This window comes from Strongyloides ratti, assembly GCF_001040885.1.
Source record: "Strongyloides ratti genome assembly S_ratti_ED321, chromosome : 2".
In the NCBI taxonomy this organism is placed as follows: Eukaryota; Metazoa; Nematoda; class Chromadorea; order Rhabditida; family Strongyloididae; genus Strongyloides; species Strongyloides ratti.
The window spans coordinates 8,964,385-8,987,174 of NC_037308.1; the positions used below are offsets into that span (position 1 = coordinate 8,964,385).

The 22,790-nt window shown below is 24.3% G+C and overlaps 11 protein-coding genes across 11 annotated transcripts; 5 read left to right on the forward strand and 6 right to left on the reverse strand.

Annotated features, from left to right (window-relative positions):
• Positions 1–146: 146 nt before the first annotated feature.
• SRAE_2000285300 (Battenin) lies at positions 147–1,551 on the forward strand (the record flags this gene model as incomplete). Its single annotated transcript, XM_024653971.1, has 2 exons — positions 147–594; positions 638–1,551. 2 exons carry the CDS (start codon positions 147–149, stop codon positions 1,549–1,551), a joined length of 1,362 nt encoding a protein of 453 aa, XP_024507395.1.
• A 589-nt stretch (positions 1,552–2,140) lies between these two features.
• SRAE_2000285400 (CAP domain-containing protein) lies at positions 2,141–3,309 on the reverse strand (the record flags this gene model as incomplete). The annotated part of the gene is made up of 2 exons (XM_024653972.1): positions 2,141–2,548; positions 2,770–3,309. 2 exons carry the CDS (start codon positions 3,307–3,309, stop codon positions 2,141–2,143), a joined length of 948 nt encoding a protein of 315 aa, XP_024507396.1.
• A 422-nt stretch (positions 3,310–3,731) lies between these two features.
• SRAE_2000285500 (Hypothetical protein) lies at positions 3,732–4,912 on the reverse strand (the record flags this gene model as incomplete). The annotated part of the gene is made up of 3 exons (XM_024653974.1): positions 3,732–4,072; positions 4,118–4,810; positions 4,861–4,912. The coding sequence occupies 3 exons, from the start codon at positions 4,910–4,912 to the stop codon at positions 3,732–3,734; spliced, it is 1,086 nt and encodes a 361-aa protein (XP_024507397.1).
• A 378-nt stretch (positions 4,913–5,290) lies between these two features.
• SRAE_2000285600 (Graves disease carrier protein) lies at positions 5,291–6,243 on the reverse strand (the record flags this gene model as incomplete). Its single annotated transcript, XM_024653975.1, has 2 exons — positions 5,291–5,598; positions 5,652–6,243. 2 exons carry the CDS (start codon positions 6,241–6,243, stop codon positions 5,291–5,293), a joined length of 900 nt encoding a protein of 299 aa, XP_024507398.1.
• Positions 6,244–6,843: 600 nt separating this feature from the next.
• Positions 6,844–7,644, forward strand: SRAE_2000285700 (Transcription initiation factor TFIID subunit 9; the record flags this gene model as incomplete). The annotated part of the gene is made up of 1 exon (XM_024653976.1): positions 6,844–7,644. The coding sequence occupies one exon, from the start codon at positions 6,844–6,846 to the stop codon at positions 7,642–7,644; it is 801 nt and encodes a 266-aa protein (XP_024507399.1).
• Positions 7,645–7,807: 163 nt separating this feature from the next.
• Positions 7,808–8,850, reverse strand: SRAE_2000285800 (Hypothetical protein; the record flags this gene model as incomplete). Its single annotated transcript, XM_024653977.1, has 2 exons — positions 7,808–8,677; positions 8,725–8,850. The coding sequence occupies 2 exons, from the start codon at positions 8,848–8,850 to the stop codon at positions 7,808–7,810; spliced, it is 996 nt and encodes a 331-aa protein (XP_024507400.1).
• Positions 8,851–9,864: 1,014 nt separating this feature from the next.
• SRAE_2000285900 (Hypothetical protein) lies at positions 9,865–11,468 on the reverse strand (the record flags this gene model as incomplete). Its single annotated transcript, XM_024653978.1, has 3 exons — positions 9,865–10,836; positions 11,138–11,242; positions 11,289–11,468. The coding sequence occupies 3 exons, from the start codon at positions 11,466–11,468 to the stop codon at positions 9,865–9,867; spliced, it is 1,257 nt and encodes a 418-aa protein (XP_024507401.1).
• Positions 11,469–12,615: 1,147 nt separating this feature from the next.
• On the forward strand, positions 12,616–15,026 carry SRAE_2000286000 (Dnajc10 protein; the record flags this gene model as incomplete). Its single annotated transcript, XM_024653979.1, has 3 exons — positions 12,616–12,780; positions 12,846–12,957; positions 13,006–15,026. 3 exons carry the CDS (start codon positions 12,616–12,618, stop codon positions 15,024–15,026), a joined length of 2,298 nt encoding a protein of 765 aa, XP_024507402.1.
• A 439-nt stretch (positions 15,027–15,465) lies between these two features.
• On the forward strand, positions 15,466–17,038 carry SRAE_2000286100 (Hypothetical protein; the record flags this gene model as incomplete). Its single annotated transcript, XM_024653980.1, has 3 exons — positions 15,466–16,422; positions 16,487–16,682; positions 16,734–17,038. 3 exons carry the CDS (start codon positions 15,466–15,468, stop codon positions 17,036–17,038), a joined length of 1,458 nt encoding a protein of 485 aa, XP_024507403.1.
• A 1,403-nt stretch (positions 17,039–18,441) lies between these two features.
• Positions 18,442–19,860, forward strand: SRAE_2000286200 (Tyrosine-protein kinase Fps85D; the record flags this gene model as incomplete). Its single annotated transcript, XM_024653981.1, has 1 exon — positions 18,442–19,860. The coding sequence occupies one exon, from the start codon at positions 18,442–18,444 to the stop codon at positions 19,858–19,860; it is 1,419 nt and encodes a 472-aa protein (XP_024507404.1).
• A 122-nt stretch (positions 19,861–19,982) lies between these two features.
• On the reverse strand, positions 19,983–21,873 carry SRAE_2000286300 (Intraflagellar transport protein 74 homolog; the record flags this gene model as incomplete). The annotated part of the gene is made up of 2 exons (XM_024653982.1): positions 19,983–21,724; positions 21,804–21,873. The coding sequence occupies 2 exons, from the start codon at positions 21,871–21,873 to the stop codon at positions 19,983–19,985; spliced, it is 1,812 nt and encodes a 603-aa protein (XP_024507405.1).
• Between the last annotated feature and the right edge of the window lie 917 nt (positions 21,874–22,790).

A 22,790-nucleotide genomic window follows, 5' to 3' on the forward strand; every position in this document is an offset into this window, starting at 1 on the left:
TTGTTATCAGAATAAAATTATTTTACTTTTTTGTTAATACTTGATGTAATGTAATTATTTAATATTTTATAACAATTATTATAAAGCTATTTACTGTTCATCTTATTAATATAAATTGTTATTAATTTTTAAAAATATTTATAAATATGCTTTCTTGGTGGTATTCTGATAAGGTAATACATTGGAGAAATCTTATTGCTTTTTTTCTTTTTGGTTTATGTAACAATTATGCCTATGTCATAATGTTATCAGCAGCCGAAGATATAATGGATAGGCAAAAAAAAGATTTTAATTCAATTTCTACTTCAACCATATCAACAAATGTTGGTAATCATTATTATACTTTTGATAAAACATTAAATAATTCCTCTAATGATGTATGCCATAAAGTTGTCACAAGTAGGGAATGTACTATTACATCTACTGGAGCTGTTCTATTAGCTGATATTTTACCAGCTTTAGCAGTTAAATTAATTTTTCCATTTTTTGCTGAAAAAATACCATTTGGTATTAGGCATTTTTGTATTTGTCTTTTACAAGTTGCTGCCTATTTTACAGTTGCTTATTCTACTTCAGTTACAATGTCATTACTTGGTAAATTATTATAATTTTAATTGTTTAATTATACTTTTATTAGGAGTTGTTTTTGCTGCAATAGGATCTGGTTGGGGTGAAATTACCTATCTAGCTTTATCCTCATTTTACCCTAAAAATACAATATTAGCATGGTCTTCTGGTACAGGAGCTGCCGGTTTAGTGGGATCATTTGCCTATGCCGGGTTAACAGAACCAAATTGGGCTAATTTATCACCAAAAAATGCATGTCTTGTTATGCAAATTATTCCACTTATCTTTGGTATAAGTTATTGGATAATACTTAGAACATCAGATGAAATTAATAAAATATCTATTTTCAAAATTCAATCATGTTTTGTTAATAAAAAACAAACAAAAATAGTAGATACCTCCAAAAATAATGTTAATAGTAGTGTAAATATAAGAAAATTAACTTTAAAAGATAAGATGAAAATAACAGTAGGATTGTTAAAATTTATGATACCTCTTGGTTTGGTGTATTTTTTTGAATATCTTATTAATCAAGGTTTAACATCATTAATAGTATTTGATTGTTCTAGTGGATTTTATTTATCAAAAGCTTCACAATATCGTTGGTATCAATCAGTTTATCAACTTGGTGTTTTCCTTTCTCGTTCCTCTATTAATATATTTAGAATACCAATATGGATGTTATTTGTTCTTCCAATACTTCAATTATTAAATTTCTTATTATTTACATTTGAAGCAATATTTTATTTTATTCCACATATTGGAATAATTTTTGGAGCTATCTTTTTTGAAGGATTAGTTGGTGGGGCAGCATATGTAAATACCTTTGATCATATACATAAAATTTCTAAAGAAGATGAAAAAGAATTTTCATTGTCTGTTGCAACACAAGGTGATTGTTTTGGAATTACTTTATCAGGATTTATTTCTATATTTTTACATAATACTATATGTAATACAAAATTTTATCCAACTCTATATTAAAATGATTAATTTTTTTTTAATAATATTTTATTAAACAAATACAATTAATTATTTTTATATTAATTTTACATTTAGTTATATTTATTTTATAAAGTTTGACATAATAGATAAACTCCATTTATAATATTACATTGTCTGTTCTTTTTTAATATTTAATCTTATCTTTAAAATTCTTATAAAATAGAAAAAAAATTTAGTTAATTTTAATAGTACAAGTTTGAAATATTATCTTATTTTAAAATGATTAAAAATTTATAATCATCAGGAAAAAAAAAAAATTTTATTATAATTAAATTTTTAAATACATTAATCAATACTATTTATCTTTGATGCTAAATAATATAAAATATACAACATTTGTATTAAATAATTTTATTAAAAAATAAATATATATTGTAAAAAAAATAAAAAATTTAATGCTTTTTTTTAAAAAATAATTTTTTTTATCAAAAAAATTACAAATATTTTAGAATTTTCAAATAATATTAAATTTTTTACATGAAATTTTTGTATAAATAAATTATATTAATATTCATTATTTATTGCATATAATTTATAATTAATCAACAATTAAAAAATATATATTTTTTTAAAAGATACGTGGGCTAACATTTATTTTATAATGTGCTACTACATTTGCCTTTGGTTGAAAAATAAAAACAGCATAAATTTTACAATCTCTTTTAGCAATTCCCATTCCTATTACTTTTGAACTTTTCCAGACTAATGTTGTAAAATGATGTGCAGTAGGTTTAAAAAAGATATTCTTGAAATTATAGGTTAAAATTTCTTCGTACCACCTTTTTATCATTAATGGAGTAAATAGCAAGTCATCCTTACCATAAAGTACAGTAAATTTTTTTTCTTTAAGAGGTGGAACATTTTGTAATGAAGCCATTTTAGTTGCTTGAGCTTGGGCTATTAGTGAAAGATCATAACTTTCAATAAGTGGGTAAGCTTTATGATATGATCTATATGCATTTATTTCTCGTAAAAACTAAAATAAGTAATGTAATTTAATCTTTTTTTTACCAAAATAATATATTAACAATATAAAACAAAAATATTTTTTAGAAAATAACAGATTAATAAAACTAAGTAACTTTTATATTTTTGGGTAAATATATAGAAAGAAATTTATTGTTAAAGGTTTATTTGGTATTTCAAAAACTTAGATACCTCAATATTATTTTTTGTTTCTCAATTACATAAACTTACTCTTTCTTTTAGTAGTCTGAATTGTTTCAATATAAAACATTCAATGTCACATTTATATCTCCATATATCCATCCAAATAGTATTACTTAAAGAATCTTTTCCCAAATGTTGTTTTAAGTTTAAAAACATGACATTATCAGGTTCTCTACAGACATTTTTTACTTCATTAATCATCGAAGCACATGTAGCAACTTGTTTATTTGACAACGAATTACTACATGAAGGACCTAAAGCTCCTAATTCGTTTCTTAAACCACATGCGAGTGCTTTTGGTAAATTTGTTGTTGTTTTTCCAGAACATTCATAAGATATTTGACCTTCAGAATCATGTTTTATTAAAAAGGGTTCAGCTTCTTCATTAAACCTTATAACTTTTTCTCTCACTTTTGTTGCAAATTGACTTTTTTGTAAACATAAAATTTTAACGTTCTGTTCATCATGACTATATGTTTCACCAAATCTATCTACATATCCCAATTCATGTAGGTATATTTTTTGTCCAATTAGATGAGGATTTTCTTCACTAATTTTATCTAACATATATTCTTTTGTAGAGTAATAAACACTTCTATATACAAAAAACGTTCTACCTTTAAATTTCCTTAATTTATATTCGAATACATTTTTTTGTCCAAATACAATAGAAATAAAAAATAACAGGTATGACAGTAAATTAAATTTCATTGCCAATATTTTGATGTAATTGTAGCTATAGTCTTTGGTAATCTATATAATAAATGTTTATTAAATTTATATAATGTAATAGTATAAGTAAACATTAATTAAAGTAAAAAATAGTTTTAAAAAAATAGTAAAAAATTCATTATTGTGTTAAAGAATAATAATGAGTAAGTGTAAATAGTTAAAAAAGTTATTTATTTTATTATGTGCCAATAGTAAAAAAAGAAAATAAAATGGAAAAAAATGTTATTTAAAATAATGATAATTTTCATATATTCTTATTATCCTTGTAATATTTCAGCTGCAATTAATAGTGTATCAATAGCATTGCTTGGAGATTGTTTTGGAAGATTACGTAATAACATATCTGTAGAATCCTCAATTTTTGGCACATTAATTGTATTGGTTTCTTTGTTAACATTTCTAAAAACACATTCTGCCTCTTCCATTGATGTATGATTTAAAATAGATAAAGAAAATACAATGGATTCTGGTATTAAAACAGTTTGAATATAATAAAGCTCTGTTAATGGACCATATGTAGAAAGATCTTCAGACATCTTCATCCAATTCTTGTATTCTGCCACTACTTTTTCAAGACTTTCAAAAGGAATAAAAGATTCTAAAAAATTTTAATAAAATATTTTAAAATAATATATTAACTAACCTGTATATGAATCAAATTTAAGAGAATTAAGCATTTTTGTTGGTCTAAAAGATAAATGTCTTTTTGATAATCGTTTCCCTGTCAAAATATCAGTAAAATTAACTTTGGTACGATCGGATAGCAAAAGATCAATTAAGTTTTGTTTATCATCTTTCTTTCCAAAATCAATTTTGGGCTTCATATCATTAATACTTCTTTTAACAATTATTCTACTAACTTTAGATGGAGATGTTGAAATATTTTTTTCAATTGGAATTGTAAAAATTGTTTTTGAATCTTTAGAAACACTTTTTACTGGAGATCCTTTACTTGATACATGTTGAATGACAACCTTGGGTATATTTACAATATTTGCCACTTCTTTACTTGCATGGTTTTCTTTTTGAGTATTTATACAATGCTTGCTATCATTTGTTTTTTGAAGCGATGTTTTGTTATCACATTTCTTCAAAACTAACTTTTTTGCTTCTTCTAACGCTTCAATTAACTCTTCAGTAGCGTCATTTGGAATTTTTTCATCAAAATTAAATGGTTTTATATTTTTAAATGGAGCCGTAAAAACACCTTTATTATTTTCTTTTATTGGTAAAAAATTGTAAGACACTTTCTTACTGTATATCATTCTTATTATGCATGGCCACCATATTTTCTTTTTATACAAAACCATTCTAATATCACCTGGTGCTAAATTGCCTAAATATTTTTTTATTATTAACATGATATATTTTTTTTAATTTTCTTACCTGCAATTTTTGCACTATGCTCACCACTTCCCTTATCAACTATTTTTGACATCACTAAAGCATTTATCTAAAAAAATAGTTCATTTATGTTATTAAAAAAAAAAAGTTAAAATATTAAAGCGTAAAAATACAACACTTATTAATATATAATAATATTAGAAAATAGAATTTTATTCTTTTTTGCATAAAATATTTAATAATAAAACTATAGTTAGAAATAAAAATGAAATTTAAATAACGTGATTAAAAATTGACTACATAATATTTATCTAAGAGCACTTTAAAAAAAATGATATTTCAACAAAATTTTTTTAACAATACGGCACTTAATAATGTATATGATTAGCAGTATACATAAATAATCAAATTTTTTTTTTCCTAATCAAAACTATAATAGTTTTATTTACTAAAAATAAAACTATATAAAATTCTAAGATGGAAGATTGAACATCTTCCTGAAATAGGTGTGGGCAATACCATATGTAGTGAATGATATTCCTACAGATATAGGCCCTTTTATCCAATTCATACTGAGACCTTTATATAATCCACCAATGACACCTTCATTACGATATATATCAATTAATGCTCCAATAACACTAGTCCCCCTTTGTATAACACCAGTTTGCATTCTTCTACGAACAATATCAAGAGGATACGATGAAATTTGCCCAATCAAACCACCAGTTGCTCCAAATATCATATGAAGAAAAGGTGTAACATCACAACCAGTTTCTTCTATAATTTTTTAATATTTAATTAGCAAACTTATATTAAACTTCCAAACAAACCCTTGTACATCATAGTTAATGTCTCATATGTAAAAAAACTTGATCCTGCATATGGAATAACACCCATTAGTGTTGGTGTAATACCTCTATAAAATGTTGTCCACCCATAATCATGGTAATTTTTTATAATTAAATATCTTAAACTTCGATATTCTTGTTTTGTTGTTGTGGCAAGACGAGCTTTCAAAACATCTAGAGGAAATGTGAGACACGTTGCTGTAGATGCAGCACATGACCCAGCAAAATATCTTTTTATAGGAGTCTTTTCACCATTTCTATCAACACCAAATAAAACTTTATATTCTTCGTGAGCAGCAAATTGTATTGTAGCATATGGTATAACACGTACCATTGTTGCTGAATTTCCTCTAAAAAGGGCAGTGAATCCTTCATTTTTAAAAGTATTTGCAACAAAACGTATTGCACCTTTTAAAGAATATTTTTTTTTTTTTGAAACTTGAAAATTAATTTTTGTTCTATCTAATGGTGCTATAGTTGTTTTTGAAACTGACCCGGCCAATGCCCCCGCCATTCCTGAAGCCAACATATCTATATAACCTCGTTTTCGAGGTTGTTTTTTAATTTCTTCCATTTAATTTTTTTTAATATCTTTTTCATAAAAGTGATGCTTTATAAAAATGCTTAAAAATGAAATTAGTGGTAAAAAATTATGTACTCTACTAAACAACTAGTAGTATTAATATTCCTAAAAAAGAGGTAAAATAGATATCACTTTTTATTATTTAAATTACACAAACGATTTATTAATAAATTGTTAGTTTTAATATAAAAATATTTTAAATAAAAATATATACTAAGACAAACTTCATGATAATAGTTTTGTTAAAGAAAAACTTTAAAAATTAGACAAAAATTTAAGCATTAAGATAACTGTTACCAAGAAATTGATTTTTACTAAATATTAATGTATTCATATTAATATCTAATGTCTTTAATAGGTAATAATTTCATGCCTTTTGAATTGCTCAAAGGTTTTGGAAGGATGTTTACTGTTATAGTATACAAAAGGTTTTGATTGGATTGTTTCTAGGTATATGGTTCTTATTTGTAACTAATAGTGTGAACATAAACTTTGCTTTTCTAGTTAATAATAGTAATAAATCTATTTATAAATATTATTCCATTAAATTACTTGTAAAATAACAATTTTTATTATTTTTTTAAATTTTAAATGGATCCTGAATATCAAGATATTGATGATTATGAAGATATAACAGAGAAAGAGCTTGTTAAAGAAGATGAAGTTTATGATGAATCTTCTGAAGATTCAGATACTAATTCTCCACCAGAAATGCCAAAAATAACTAACGATGGTCAATTACCTCCAATAATATTAAATGATCTCAAAAAAGTAGCAATTCAACCACCTGATAAAGCTTTAAGAGGAAATTTATTGTCATCTATATTTAATAATTCAGCAGGCACCAATGCAAAGTTACTAGAAACAATTCCAGAAGATCATTTACAAATTGTCAGAGGAATTCTTCAAGAAGCTGGTATTAATAACTATCATAATGTGGTGGCACAAAATATAGCTGCTTTTGCTATTAAAAAAACTCTTGAATATGTGACAGAAGCTAAGTCATTTGCAACATATGGCAATCGAAGTCAAATTGAAGAGTGTGACGTTAAACTTACAATTGAGACATATGAAGAAGATTTACTTAATGTTCGCCCCACCAGGAAACAAATGTGTCAATTAGCAACTGAAAAAAATAGTATACAATTACAACCTTTTAAAAATAACTTTGGTTTACACTTACCTTCTGACCGGTTTACTCTTATGCAGCCAACATACATCTTCGACTACTCTAAATTATCCTCTGCTCTTAAGGAGAGGGCTGCAATGACAGAGAGACTACATCAGACAGCCGTTAAGCATCAGCTTCAACGAGAACCTTCTCAGGAATTACACTATGACGCAATGATTAAAAGATCAAAGATGGATGAAGAAACTGATTTTGACTGTTAATTATTTCCTCTAGAAATATATCCGTGTAAATATCAAATTTTTTTTGAATTTATTATAAAGTATTTATTTAAAAAATTGCAAACAGTTAAAAATTTCTAAAAAAAAATAGAAGACTGTCAAAAACTATTATAAAATATTACTAGCCTTTTATATGATAAAAAAATCACGTATTAGATGCTTCCTCTTCTTGTATTATTTCCAGATTTTTCTCAGTATGACTAGACCGAGCGCTTAGATCATGTTTTTTTGTATCAGTACGGCGAACTTTGGTAAGGAGAGATTTATTTGGTGAACGTTTATTTGTAGTATCTCCGGGATTAGAGAGCTTGTATTTTCCAGAGCGTAAAAATCTTCTGCTCCTTACTGATCTTGTTGATAAATTACTAGCTGAGTAGTCGCTTTTTCCTGATCTTAAAGAAAGATCACCATAACGTCCTCGACGACTATAAAAAGTATTATTCATTCCAATAGTTAATTCAGGATCAACTTCGCGATGCCTAGCTGCACGAAGAATAAATTTTATAGCTGTTAAAGATCCACAAAAACAATATAAAATTATAATCCACACACCAACATAAGGAACAATAGATATAAAAAAGAATCTTAAATACATAAATGTAGCAGCATCCCAGTGTTTTTTAATGTTATTTAGAGTCCAATAAAAATAAATACAAATCCATATTCCCTGACAAAAATAAGAAGGTATAGCAAAAATAAGAGGATGTACGTTAAATGAACCAGCTTCCCTTTCCTTCTTATTATAAACCTTCTCAGCCGAAAAAAGTCCAGCCATAGCAAAAAGTGCACAACCACAATTTAATACAAAGGTAAATGCAGCAACTGTCCTTAAATAGTAGTAATTCTGTTCAAACACTGATTTATCCAATTCTCCACCATTATTTGGAAGAAAATCGCTTACTGTAAATAAATCCTTCCATATTGAAGAACATTGAGTGTAGTTACCAGCAGAACAATCTAGTAATACATTTACTGAGATAAATAATAAAAATACTTGTGACCATACAAATATCCACTAAAACGATGACATCCATAAGATAAACAAATCAACAATAAACTAACCTTAACATGAATCTGACCAAAAAACCAAAAAAAGTTGACACTCTCGCCAAAAATACTGTTTACATATTGTCTAGCTGACTTATTTAAGAAGGACTCTTGTAAATGATTCCTACTTGATCTATTCATTCTTGCTTGTATCAAGTAACACCACAAAATAAATGCTAAACACGATCTAAATAAATGAAGAGATAAATTATTAACATGAGATAAATTACAAATTTTTAATAAAACGATCAAATAAAAAAAAACTAACAATCACTCAAAATATTGTTATAAACCAAACCACTAATAAAAAAATAGAACACCAAAAAATGATAGTTCAAGCTAGATAATGATAAAAAAAAAATTCACATAAAGACAACGCGCCAAAGATTTTCTTGAAAAACATCATGTATACACTTCTTAAATATATTCATTTTGTACTAAAAATGATATATCTTTCGATAACTATATTCAAAACTACCTAATGATTTTATGTGAAATATTGCAAAATACAGGGTATTGGCGCTTTTATATAAAAAAGATTGGTTAACAAAACATTTTGTTTAACAAAGAAAAAAAGAGGGAAATTTATTTTGCTTCCTATATCCATATTGTGATTGTATTTTGGTGTTATGCTTATATATTATTTTTTGTAATTTTGTTGTGTCTGTATGAGATTTGGTTTGAATAAATTGATATGACAAATTTACATGTTTAATAAAATATGAAAATCCTTAAAGCTATAAATATATTTACAAGTTAAATGTAATTAGAAAATAATATTTTTTTAAGCAAAAAATAGTTTATAAATGGTACGTAAGTTAATACAATTATGAAATGACAGTAATTTAATTTTTTCTGTAACATTTTGTTTATAAGAAAAAATTATTTTTGATGATTCTTATTATCGTAAGTTTACTATCCAAATCCTTGTCTTGCTGTTCTTTAAAAATTTCATCTAAGTTTTTTTTAATAAAATTCATTCAAATAAATTTTTGTTACAAAGTAGAAAAAAATTGTTTTTATTAATCATATAAAATAAAATTCAAATTTTTTTTTATTAAAAATTTCATTACTTTTACAACAAATATTATATTTTAATTTTAAATATACATATTAAATTATAATTTTTTTTACTTAATTTTATACTTTTCTCATTTATAATTCTTCTGACTCTAGCCATCCTTTTCTAATTTTTTTTGAAGGTATTGGTGTACCTTGTATTGTTCCTACACTTCGATTAGGAATTGGTGGTGGTTTATTATTAAATGGTGATTTGAGATTATCAGAAAAACGTGTTATCACGACTGTTGTTGGTTGTACATTTGACATATTTCTGTTTTTATTATTATTTCTAGTCATTTCATCATCAAATAACTGATAATTTATTAATGTTTCATTTTTATTTTTTTTGTTATGAAAAAATTTATTATCATTTTGAGTGCCTTTTTTTGGTTTGCAATAAATTTCTTCTGTCTTGTTGTTGTTCTCTGAGACGGCAGGTGATTTATTTTTACTAGGTGTACTGTAAATATGTGGATCATCATAATTTTGTGCAGTGACATTATTTTTAGTTAATGTAAAATATTTTGTTGAATCATCAAATTGTGATTTTGGAGTTTGAGCAAATGTTAAATTATTTTTTATATTGTTATCAAGACTAAATATTTCTGAATTAATATAATCATTATTATTAGTAGTAGTTGATGTTGAATACATAGACCAAGGTCTATTTTGAGTTTTTGATGTTCTATTTGGTCTTAATGCTGCTGTTCCTTCAAGGGTTGTTTTAACAATTTCTGAAGCTTTATTAAGTTCCTGAATATTTTTTGTATAATTCATGGCTAATTTTTTTACAGTACCCATTGTTATATTTGAACTACCAATTGGTGGTTTATTTCTTGTTACCAAATTACCTTCATTTCCATTATTCTCATCCATTGACATTTTTCTATAAGCATTATATGACATTGGTGGATCATTATTTTGAATATCAATAATTGTACTATTTCTTAAGTTTTGTGTAATATCAGTTGAAACAGACAGGTATCCTGAATCAACAGACATAGAACTACGATGTGATATATTAGATGTATCTGCAACTGATGTTCCATCTTCACTTGCTGAATACTGGAAATGATTAAATTACAAATTGAAAGATATTATTATATTATTTATAGATAATTTATATTATAAATTTAATGTCATAAATTAATATATATTTCTTTTAAATATTTTAATTTATTGTTAATCAATTAAAAGTGATAAAAGACACAAACACTACCCTACTGAGAAACTTATAATATGACCCTTTTTTAAAAATTTATTCTTATTAATTATAATAAGATTATTATTAATATTAAAAATGGGTAATATTATGTAGAAGAAACAGTAATATTGAAGATAATATATTTGAATTATTTCTTCTTACCTGAGAACGATTATCTTGAATATCTAAAGAATTGACAATTGATTTTTTATTTCTTGGTATAAAATTTATTGATGTTTGCAGTGAAGAATATTCATTACGTAAATCCTATAAAAAAAAATTTTTATCATTAAAAATAATGAAATATACTTACATCCATAAGTTTTAAATGTTTGGCTCTTAATGTTTCAAGTTGTTGCATACCTTGTTGGCATGCCTCAATACGTTTCTTTATACGATCATCTTCATGAATATTACTAAAATCATTGAAGCCAGATGATTTGATAAAATAATTTAACTGAGATAAATTTTGTGCTGGGCACAATGTAGACATTGAGAAATATGAAATATATTAATTATAGTATTTTTCACAAGAATATTATATCTTCAACTAAAAATAACTTTTTTTTTACTAAATTTCTTTTTTTTTAATAATAAATGATTAAAATTAAAAAGAATAAATTTATTAAAAGTATACTATATATTACAATTAAAAGATATAATATAGTAATAGAAAATATAGTAATTTAATAATAGTATATAAGATTTGATATTAATGTGTTTTTAAAAGACTATTAAAAGAAGAAGATTATACTATAGATGAAGGGGTAAATATATAATAGTGATAGATAAAATGAAAACTATTTCATATATTGATACTAATAGATAAGGCATGATTAACATAAACCTTCTATCTATATCTGCATGACGCTTGTTTTGTATTAACAAAACTTGAATAGTAACATTTAAAATATTAAATTATTCCTTTTAAAGACAAAATAATGTATACATTCTAAAAGTTCCGGATTTTGTTTAAAAGTTTTCTTTTCATTTCATTTTGTTAATTGTTAATTATCATATTAAGTTGATCGTATATTAATGAATTTTGAAAGAATCAATTAAGTAAAGGTGTTAAATTTTTCATCTTTCATAATAAAAGTTATCTTTTTTTAATTATTAAATATATGTTAAATTAATAATATAATAATTTTGCATTCATTCAATAATGTATAATTCTTTTTAATTTGTATGATTAAATATTAAATAAAAGTGATATATATGTGACAAATATAATGTTTGATTTTACCTCATATGATAATTGAGTCAAAACATTTTTTATATTTAATGAACTCTGAGTAAACATCAAGTGCTCTACTTTTAAAAGTCTATTTAACCAAGAATCGTATTGTAATAGTATAATTATTTATATGATTATAAAAAAAAACTCTACTTCAGTTTAAACTTTTACGTTTAGATTAATTAAACAAGTTTACTTTCTTTATTCTTTTATATTTTGTACCAAGACTCTTCCATTCTAAGTATATTACTTCCTTCTACCTATAAAGTTGTTTTACTCACTAAAAAGACACACAGATATCTAAGCCAAGAAATTTAAAAAAAAAAAAAGAAACGACACGTCATCCTAATATTTTCTCTTAACTTTCTTTGATGATTTTTTGGTCTACTACTTATTAAACGTTATGTATATTATAAATATTTTATTATATATTCTTTTTTTCTTGATTTTAATTGTTAAGGGAAATGATTATTATGAATTACTTGGTGTATCAAAAGATGCTGATGATAGAAGTATAAGAAGAGCATTTAAAAAGTTAGCTATTAAATATCATCCAGATAAAAATAAGGTAATATTATTATATTATAAATAAATAAATTACTAACAATAAATTTTTTCTTTTTATTCTTTAAGGATGATCCAGATGCTCATACAAAATTTGTTAAAATAAATCGTGCCTATGAAGTTTTAAAAGATGAAGAATTGCGAAAAAAATATGATCAATTTGGTGAGGAAGGTCTTGATAGTAACTTTAATGGTGGTAATAATTATCAATCATATTCTTTTTATAAAGATAAATTTGGTATTTATGATGATGATGTTGAAATTGTTACCTTATCACATTCAGATTTTCAACAATCTGTTATAGATTCTGGTGAAATATGGTTTGTTAATTTTTATTCAACTTTTTGTTCTCATTGTCATGATTTGGCTCCTACATGGCGTGAGTTTGCCAAAGAATTTGAAAATGTTATTAGAATTGGTGCTGTCAATTGTGCTGAAAGTCCAAATTTTTGTGGTACTCAAGGTATTAGAGGTTATCCCTCGTTAGTTTTATATCCATCTGGTATATTATATAATGGTGAAAGAGATTTTAAAAAATTAAGTGATTTTGTTATGAATAAAATTGATACTGAGGTACATAAAGTTACATTTAAAAATTATATTCCCCTTAGTCAAGAATGGTCTAAATATTCTAATAAACCATGGATAATAGATTTTTGTGATGACAATGAAAGTTGTTTAAGTAAAGATAATCGTAAAAAATTATCAGCAATTTTTAAAAATATGATTAATATTGGTAGTGTTAAATGTATTGAGGGAGATCGAGATTTACTATGTAAACGTATCAAAGAAAGTGGTGTAGCATACTTTCCAGCAAAACAAATAGATAAAACAATGATGCAAGAGATAGACACATTTGATCCAAAAGAAATTGCTAGTATTGTATTAAAATTTTTACCAGAAATAGAAGAATTAACATTAGAAGAGTATAATGAATTTACAAATACAAAAAAAGAATTTATCTCACCATATTTAGTATATTTTATCAATACAGAAGAAAAAAATAATAACATTTTACATGATATGAAGAAATTACCCTTTATTTTTAGTGAAATTGAATTTAGAATTGTTAAATGTAACAACCTTCCTGATAACTGTGACTCTCTTTATCTTGATAAAAGTAAAAACAGGTTTATTATGTTTAAATCAAATGGTCGATTTGAAATTAATTATGGAAAATTTTCTAGTATACATGAATTATCTATATTTATAAGAGAAAGTTTAAAATCAGATTTGACAATTTTAACACCTGAAACATATCAAGAAGCACTAGATGATGAAGAAAATATTTGGATCATCGATTATTTTGCACCTTGGTGTGGACCATGTATAAGGTATATTCCTGTTTTAAGAAATTTACCTAATAAAATTGAAGGAAAAGTTATTCAAGTAGGTATTATTGATTGTGATGTACACAAAGAAATTTGTACTAATTCTGGCATTCAAAGTTATCCTACCACTGTTATTTATTATAATAATAATATTTTTAAACAAGTTGGGTACCATGATCTTCACCAAGTAATTGAATTTATTCAAGATTCTATAAATCCCATTGTTGTAGAATTGACAGTGGATAATTTTGAAGAAACTATTAATAATAGAAATGAAGGTACAATGGCTTTTGTTGACTTCTTTGCTCCATGGTGTGGACCATGTCAACAATTAGCTCCAGAGTTTAGAAAATTAGCTAGGTCAATGGTTGCAACATATGATAATATTATTTTTGGTGCAGTAAATTGTGACGATCAGAAATATTTATGTCAAAAATTTGGCATATCATCATATCCATCATTAAAATTATTCCCTTCTAAAACTACTTTAAATCCCATAAATTATCCTCCAAATTGGTGGAGAAATCATGATTCTATGATGAATTTTATAACAAGATACATTCCATCTGATGTTACAAGTATTGGTACTGAGTTTTATCAACTAGTCTTACGTTCACAAACACCAGCATTAGTTGATTTCTTTGCTCCATGGTGTTCACATTGTATTCAATTTGCTCCAGTATTTGATAGAGTTGCTAAACGTTTGAAAAATAAAATTAATATTTTCAAAGTTGACTGTGATGCTAATCCAGGAATCTGCCAGGCAGCTGCTATTCAAGCATATCCAACACTTAGATTTTATAAAGGTGCGAAAAGTGGTAATCAACAACATTCATTTGGTTTACAATTACAAACATTTGATGAAAATTTAATTGTTAACTGGGTAGAGCAACAAATTTCAACTCACGATGAACTTTAATTTTTCTCATTAATTATTATATTTTTTTGTGTTTTATTAATAATCGATTGTTATATAAAAAAATTCACTTATTATTAATTTATAATTTTACAATAAATGATCGGCATAAAAAATTTTGATCAATATTTTTATAACGGCACACCAGTACAATAAGCCGTCTATTTTTTTGGTAAAACGACTTAGTCTTACATAGAATCTCCCAAGTGTGGAGTAACGTCCACTATTATCAAGTTGAAAGCGCACTTCTTTTATATATATATATATTTATATATCAATTGTACGTTGTTTCATTTGTGGAACATTTATTTATTTTTTATTTCATTTTTATCAATGACATTATAGTTTTACACAATATTAATAAGAATTTAGATTATATTTAATAGTTTACCAATAAGGTTTATTCTACATTACTGATTACAACAATTTTATCTTCATTACTATGGATCCAAAAACTAATGCAAAACATGGATCATCATCGTATATTATGACAACAACACCATTACCTTATGGTAATTCTAATATAAACTCTCCTAAGAATTTTCCTTCATTATCAACAAATATTTCTTCGCAGAATAATAGTAAGATAGCATATGTAACAAAAACAACGTCTGTTCAAAGAGCTACAGGAACATCATATAATATGATTACAAAAAAAAATACTTATATAAGAGGAGGTCCTGATGAAGGACCTACAGTTAAAGAACATCTCCAAAAACAAAATCGTTTAAATAAACAAAAAATGCAAGCAGAGATAAATAGTGGTAATCATAGCAATGCGTCTGAACAAATGGTGATATATAACTATGATAATCATTCATTAATTCAACAGCCACATCCCAATGTTGTTATACAAAGAGGTTTAAGAACACAAAAAATGTCTATTACTACTACAAAAGCAACCTACATACAACAAAGTCATCCTTCGACATATACTATTACTTCTCAGGGAAGGTCTCCACTTAAAAGACCTAACACATCAATATCAACAGGAGATAATGTAAATACACCACAAACTTCATCTTCATCTACAATTTCTAATTCCTCAACAAATAGAATGCAAAATAAAATACGAAAACCTTCACCACAGAAAATTATTCAAACTTTTGTATCTAATAATCCTGGTAGTTATGTTGAACCATTATCATCTGGTCAAATATATCATCAATCTAGTAACATAAATAACTATACCCAAGATAATGTTAATTCACAACATTTACGAGTGCCTATATCTGCTCCAATATCTACTGCTACACATAATATTATAACATCTAAACCTGCTCCACCACCTAAAACTACACAAAGGTTGACATCTGCTCAATTAAAACAAAAACAAGAAGAAGAAAAGTATCAAAGAAAATTAAAATTGTTAAAAAAGACTATTAAAAGTTTGGTATTTGTAAGTTACCAATTATATTCTCAATAATTAATTGCTTTCTTGTTTTCTTTTTTTTTTCCTTTAGAAAAATACAGCTTTGTGCGATGAAGTGTCTCGATTGAATTATCGTATTGATACAGTAAACGATGAAAGAAAAGTTTTGGCAAAAAAACTTCAACAACATGAACGAAATCGAATAAGAAGGATTCAAACAGTAATTAAAAAAGAAGAAGCAGCAATTGTAAATCAATCATTTGTTCCATCGTTTTCAAATCATGGAGGTATGTCAAGTACATCTTTATCACCAAATAATACTAGACCACCGTCAACAGCTAGTAGTAGCATAGGATATCATAATATGGTAAACAATTCTATTTCTATTAAAAACATTCCCTCTTCTTCTATTAGTAACATTAACAGTAATAATAAGCAAGTTTTACTACATGATGATATTGGTATTTCTAATTATCATACTGACAATTGTATCATGATTGATAACCAAAATGGTCCATCTTCTGCAAATATTTATCATCATCGTTTAAATAACAGCGGAAACAGTAGTGGACCTGGAGATAGAGGTTCTATATATTTTGATGATGCTACATTGCCAATTAAAATTGAATCTCAAGAAGTATAAAGTATATATATATATACAATAATTTAGCAATAGAAAAAACAAATTTAGACATTCTGATTTTTCAAATGTTATTAGTGAAAGATGGATATTTGTAATATACGTTTTAGAAATATTTATATTCACATTTTTATGTATCTATTATTAAAAATTAAATTTTATAAGATCTCATCAATATGATCATTTTTAAATTACATTTATGTACTTTTTTTTTATTTATTCTCTATATAAATTTTTTAGAAATGAAATATTATAGTAAAATTAATGTTTTGTAAATAATATATAGTTTTTTAATTTAGCCTTTTAGCAGTTTTTTTACATAAACATTACTAACAAACAGGTTAATTTTTTTTGTTGTATTTATGTTTTTAATTGCAAATATATATATATTGTATAATGTTATGTAATTATCATTTAAATAAAATTATTTAATTTAATTGTATATTTTTTTTTATATTTATTAAAATAGTTAAATTTACAATTAAGTATGTTAAATTTTTTTATTATTTATTTAAGAATTGTTTATTATTTTAATGGATAATTTTTATTGATAGAATTTATTTGTTTTTAACTCAATATTAATTGAAAAATATTGATAATAATATTTCTGGATAAATTTAACATATTTGTTTAACTAAAATTTTTAATCTTTGCTTATAAAAGTTAAATAAATTAAAAAAAAAATAGTAAATATAATTATTTTTTGATTTGACGTGCTGTTGAAAAAAAAAATTTTTGCTTTTATTATCATACAAGGTTATAACTTTTTTTTCTATCACCAAGGCATTACTAATTTATTTAAATGGTTAAATAAAACATTAAAAATTTATTGATTTATTGCTAACTTTTTATATAAATGTCAATTTAAATATAAATTTTTTTTTTAATAAATCATTAAAACTTGAAATAATTTATTAGTTAAAAATGTATTTTTTTTTTTGAAAATATTTATTCGAAGTAAGTAAAGTACTCCTAAATAAAATTTTTGTTTTCAAATAAAATTAAAATGATTATATATCATGAAAATAAATATATAAATTATATTGACAATATTTTTCAATCAAACAGAAAAAAAAATTAATTATATATTATCATTTAATTTGTGATTTATGTACATATTTTTAAAAAACTATGAAATAAATGTTTAGAGTCAATTAATTTGTAATAGATCAAACTTTATATTATAAAATTGAAAACTTTATTTTTTTTTAAAAACACCAATTTTAAAATTAATCTCATTAACTATAATTTAAAAAAAAAATTTGTAAATAGTTATATGACATTCAAATTTTTTAAATTAAACATTCATATTTTCTTTATATTTATTTAATAATTTTTTATATGATAAATATAACGAAAAGGATTGTTGAATTTTTTTTTCTTATCAATAATATAGTTTATTTGTAATGGAAGGTACGGATAAAAAACAATCTACTAAAGAAGTTAAAGATAATACGAGTGTTGTTACACCTACAAAAATTTCTGGTATTAATGGTAATGGTAGTAAAAAATTAGAAGACCAGGATTGGTTTCATGCAATGAGACCAAGAGCTGATGTACAAAATTTAGCTAAAAATGAAGGTGATTGGTTAGTTAGAGTTACCGATACCAGAGGGACATATGAAATTGTCATAACAGCACGTGGACCAAAATCAAAATTGGCTAATTATACTATTGGAGCATCTAAAGAAAAAGGATTTTATTTAAACATTTTTATGAAAAGTAAAGAAGTTAAATATTTTCCATGCCCAGTTGATTTAGTAGAGTATTATAGAGATAAAATTTTACCTGGAAGAGTTACACTTAAAAATCCAATCTTAAGACCATCATGGTTAATTAAACGTAGTCAAATAAAGTATGATGTATGTGATGGTGAAATTGGAAGAGGAAATTTTGCCATTGTTTATAAAGCTGCTTTTACAAATAATGTTAGTCAAGTGATGGATGTTGCAATAAAAGTAGCTATCATGGATACTGCTGATGAAACAAATATGAAAAATGCAAAAGATGATTTATTAAAAGAAGCTAAAATAATGTCTTTTCTTGTTCATGATAATGTTATACATTTTTTTGGTATTGCATGTGACAATCCACCTGTAATTCTTGTTATGGAATTATGTCCTGGTGGTGCATTAAGTTCACATTTAAAAAGAGAAGAAAAAAATATTAGTGATTTAGAGAAATCATTATTCTGTTATGAAATTTGTAAAGGATGTGCCTTCCTTCATTCAAAAGAAATTATACATCGTGATCTTGCAGCCAGAAATTGTTTAATATCTCAAGATGGTATCATTAAAATATCTGATTTTGGACTTAGTAGAATGACAACTGAATTGAAACAAGAAAGTTTTTGGAGTCAAAAGATTCCTCTTGCATGGATGGCTCCAGAAACATTAGTTCATAATCCAAAATACTCTGAAAAAAGTGATATATGGAGTTTTGCAGTTGTTCTTTTTGAAATATTTTCTAATGGTGCTAAACCTTGGCCTGATATGGAACCAAAAAAAATGGCTACATTAATAAGAAAAATAAAATTATGGGATATGCCATCAGGGACACCAAAATTTGTTTTAGATGTTGTTAATAGAATATTTAAATTTGACCCATTAGTTAGACCAGATTTTAAAGAGTTAGCAGTAATTTTTAAAAATTATGTCATCGAACATAGATCATCTCATTTGGTTAAAGATTTAACAGTAAATAAAATTAAAGGTGTTAAACGTCTCAAATACTTTACATCAATTGGAGAAAGAGAATCATCAACTTCTGTTTCAAATTCACATTCTAAAGATAGTTCCAAAGATACTGATGAAGAAGGTAACTAATAATAAATGATTAATTTAAAAGATCAATTATAAAGTGTATATTTAATTTTACTTATATTAAAAAAAAACATGTATTGTATTAACAAATCCATTTATAATATATTGATAATAAATGACAATACTTATTTATTTAACTCAATTAAGTGTAAATTTAATTTTTTATACTTTTCTAAGCAATTATTTTTAATAGTTTCAAAATCTTTAGTCATACGTAACTTTTCAACTTTTTCTTTTAATATATCTATTTCTTTTTGTTTATTAATATTTGCCTCCTCAAGTTTTATAATTTTGTCATAATTTTCATTTTCTTTTAACTTTATCATTAATTCTTTATTTTTATTTTTTAATTGATTAAGTTCATTTTCTTTTATTTGAAGTGTATTTTTAATAGTTTCTAGTTTTTTTCTTTTATTATTTATATTTTCTCCATTCAAATTTTCATTATCAATACCTAATTTATTTTGAATTTTTTGGTATTCTTTTTTTCCATCTTCAATTTGTTGTTCAACCTCCCAAACTTTATCAGCAATTTGTAATAATTTTTCTTGTAAATCTAGGTGAACTTCAGCCAAAACCTCCGGATCATTACTTTCTTTATTTTGTATTTCCATATTCTCGTATTCATTATCTTTTTCCATATTTATACTTATCTTTAACAATAGTCCAACTATTTCTCTTTCTTTTTCCTGTAAAATTCTAGCAGTTGTAGATAATTCAGTAATAAAATTATTAAAAAATTCATCAATCTGTTTCTCCATAATCATCATTTCTCTGTACTTTTCACTTTTATCACCAACTAAAGTTTCAAAATTATTGTCAAACTCATTTATTTCTTCTTTAATATTTTCTATATTTTGCATTATATCATCTATTTGATTTTCCATTATCTCAATTTCTTCATTATTTTTTTTAACTTGTTCCAAAAGTCTATCTCTTAAATCTTCTGGTGTCTCATTGGTACTAATTTCTTCTTCAATTTTCTTTTTTTTACTTTTTAATTCTAATATTCTTTCATTTAATACAAGTGCCTGTTGTTTTAATGGGGCACTACCAATAGCATTATCTATTTCTTCACGTTTCTTGTCTAAAGAATTTACCAAAGCACTAGCCTCTTTAATACTATTTTTTTTTATTTCAACTTCTTTAATTAAATTTTCATGTCTATCTTTTAACGATGGATCTAGGGCTGCTAATTGTTGATTATATTGATGTTTTAATACATTTAATTTATCCTCTAAACTTTTTATTTCAGCTTCTTTTTCACGATGATCTTTATATACTTTGTCTAATTCTTCAGCCAACTTTTCATTAGCCTCCTGAACCTCATTATAATCAATTAATATTTCCTCTAAGTCACTGTTTGTATTTATTTTATCAATAATAATATTAAATTCATGTAATTGTGCTTGTAATTCACGTATCTCACTAGCCTGATCCTCTGCTTTTTGTTCATAAAATAATACTTGTTGTCTATCTATTTCACCTTGTTCTAATTCATTTTTTAAATTATCTAATTCACTAACAATTGTATTAATCTTATTATTTAATATTCCTTTATAATAACTTTTATCATATACTAATCTAGATTTCATAACTGTCCCTAATCTAGATGGTGGAATATTAGCTGATAATCCTTGTTTAGTCATAGGACGATTTTGTATACTAGATGTTTCTAATCTTCTTCCTGTAATTGGTCTTATTCCCCCACTCGTTGGTTCATTTTTTTGTAGTATTACACCATTTCTTGATTCTGTTCTTTGTGCTCGTGACAGGGAAGTTCTCATAGTTGTATTTGGTCTATCATTAGTATTATTACTTTCATTATTATTTCTCCAGTTTCTTCTTGAAGATGGTCTTATATTATCTATAATAGTATAAAAGTAATAAAATATTTATAATATATTAAAGAGAAAATAAAATATTAAATATAAAATGAAACTAACTTAATCCTGCTGTTTTTGGTCTGCCTTTAGATGTTGTAGGCCTATTACTAGATGTCATTGGACGTTGCATGATTATTTGTTAAATATAATTATTTTAAAAATTTTTAATAAATAATTGGTATTTAAAAATAAATAAAAAAAAAATAGTTTATTATTATTTATTTTAATACTAAAATAGGATAAAATTTAAGTTTAATAATATTTATAAAGAATTTAAAAAAAAAAAAGGTTAAAATTGTTTCCATGGAAACAATAAAGATATCATCTATTTTTGATAATATAAAATTATCAGATCAGGTAATAAAATAAATAAGAAAAAAAAATTTTAATCTAAAAGTTAATTATAAGACTCATTAAAGAGTAAATTTTAATTTCTAAAATGAAAAAAGAGAGGAGGAAGAGATAGATTGATAATTGAAAATACTAAGATATTCTTCAAATATCCATTTAATGTTAATGAACAATTTTTGTTTATACTAAGATTGATAAGAATTTTAATATCATATTTCAAAGAAAATTTCTTTATATCTATAAATAAAAATTTTTTTTATAAATAACCTTATTCATTAATAATAATTTTTTGATTATCAATTTTTAAAAATATTTTTTTTTAAAATAATAAAACTAAAATTTTTAAACACTTTTTTAATATTAATTATAATTTTAAAAAAAATTAAAATTAAAATTTTATTGTTATAAGTTAGGAAAAAAAAAATTTTTTTTCTTTTTTTTTTTTGACTAAGAAAGAATATATTTGTAAGGCATTTTGATTAATTTTTAGTCATAGACAATAGTCAAAACAATATATATTTAATATACTGTTTTATTAATACTAAGTAATAAATTTCCTTTAAAATAGACTATTCCTTCTAAATATTATTATTTTAGTAACAATTTAAAAAAAAAAAAAAAGTTTCAGGTGGATAATATTATCTAATACATATATTTACAAAGAATTTTTTTTCCTTTTTCCTTCTTTTTTTGATA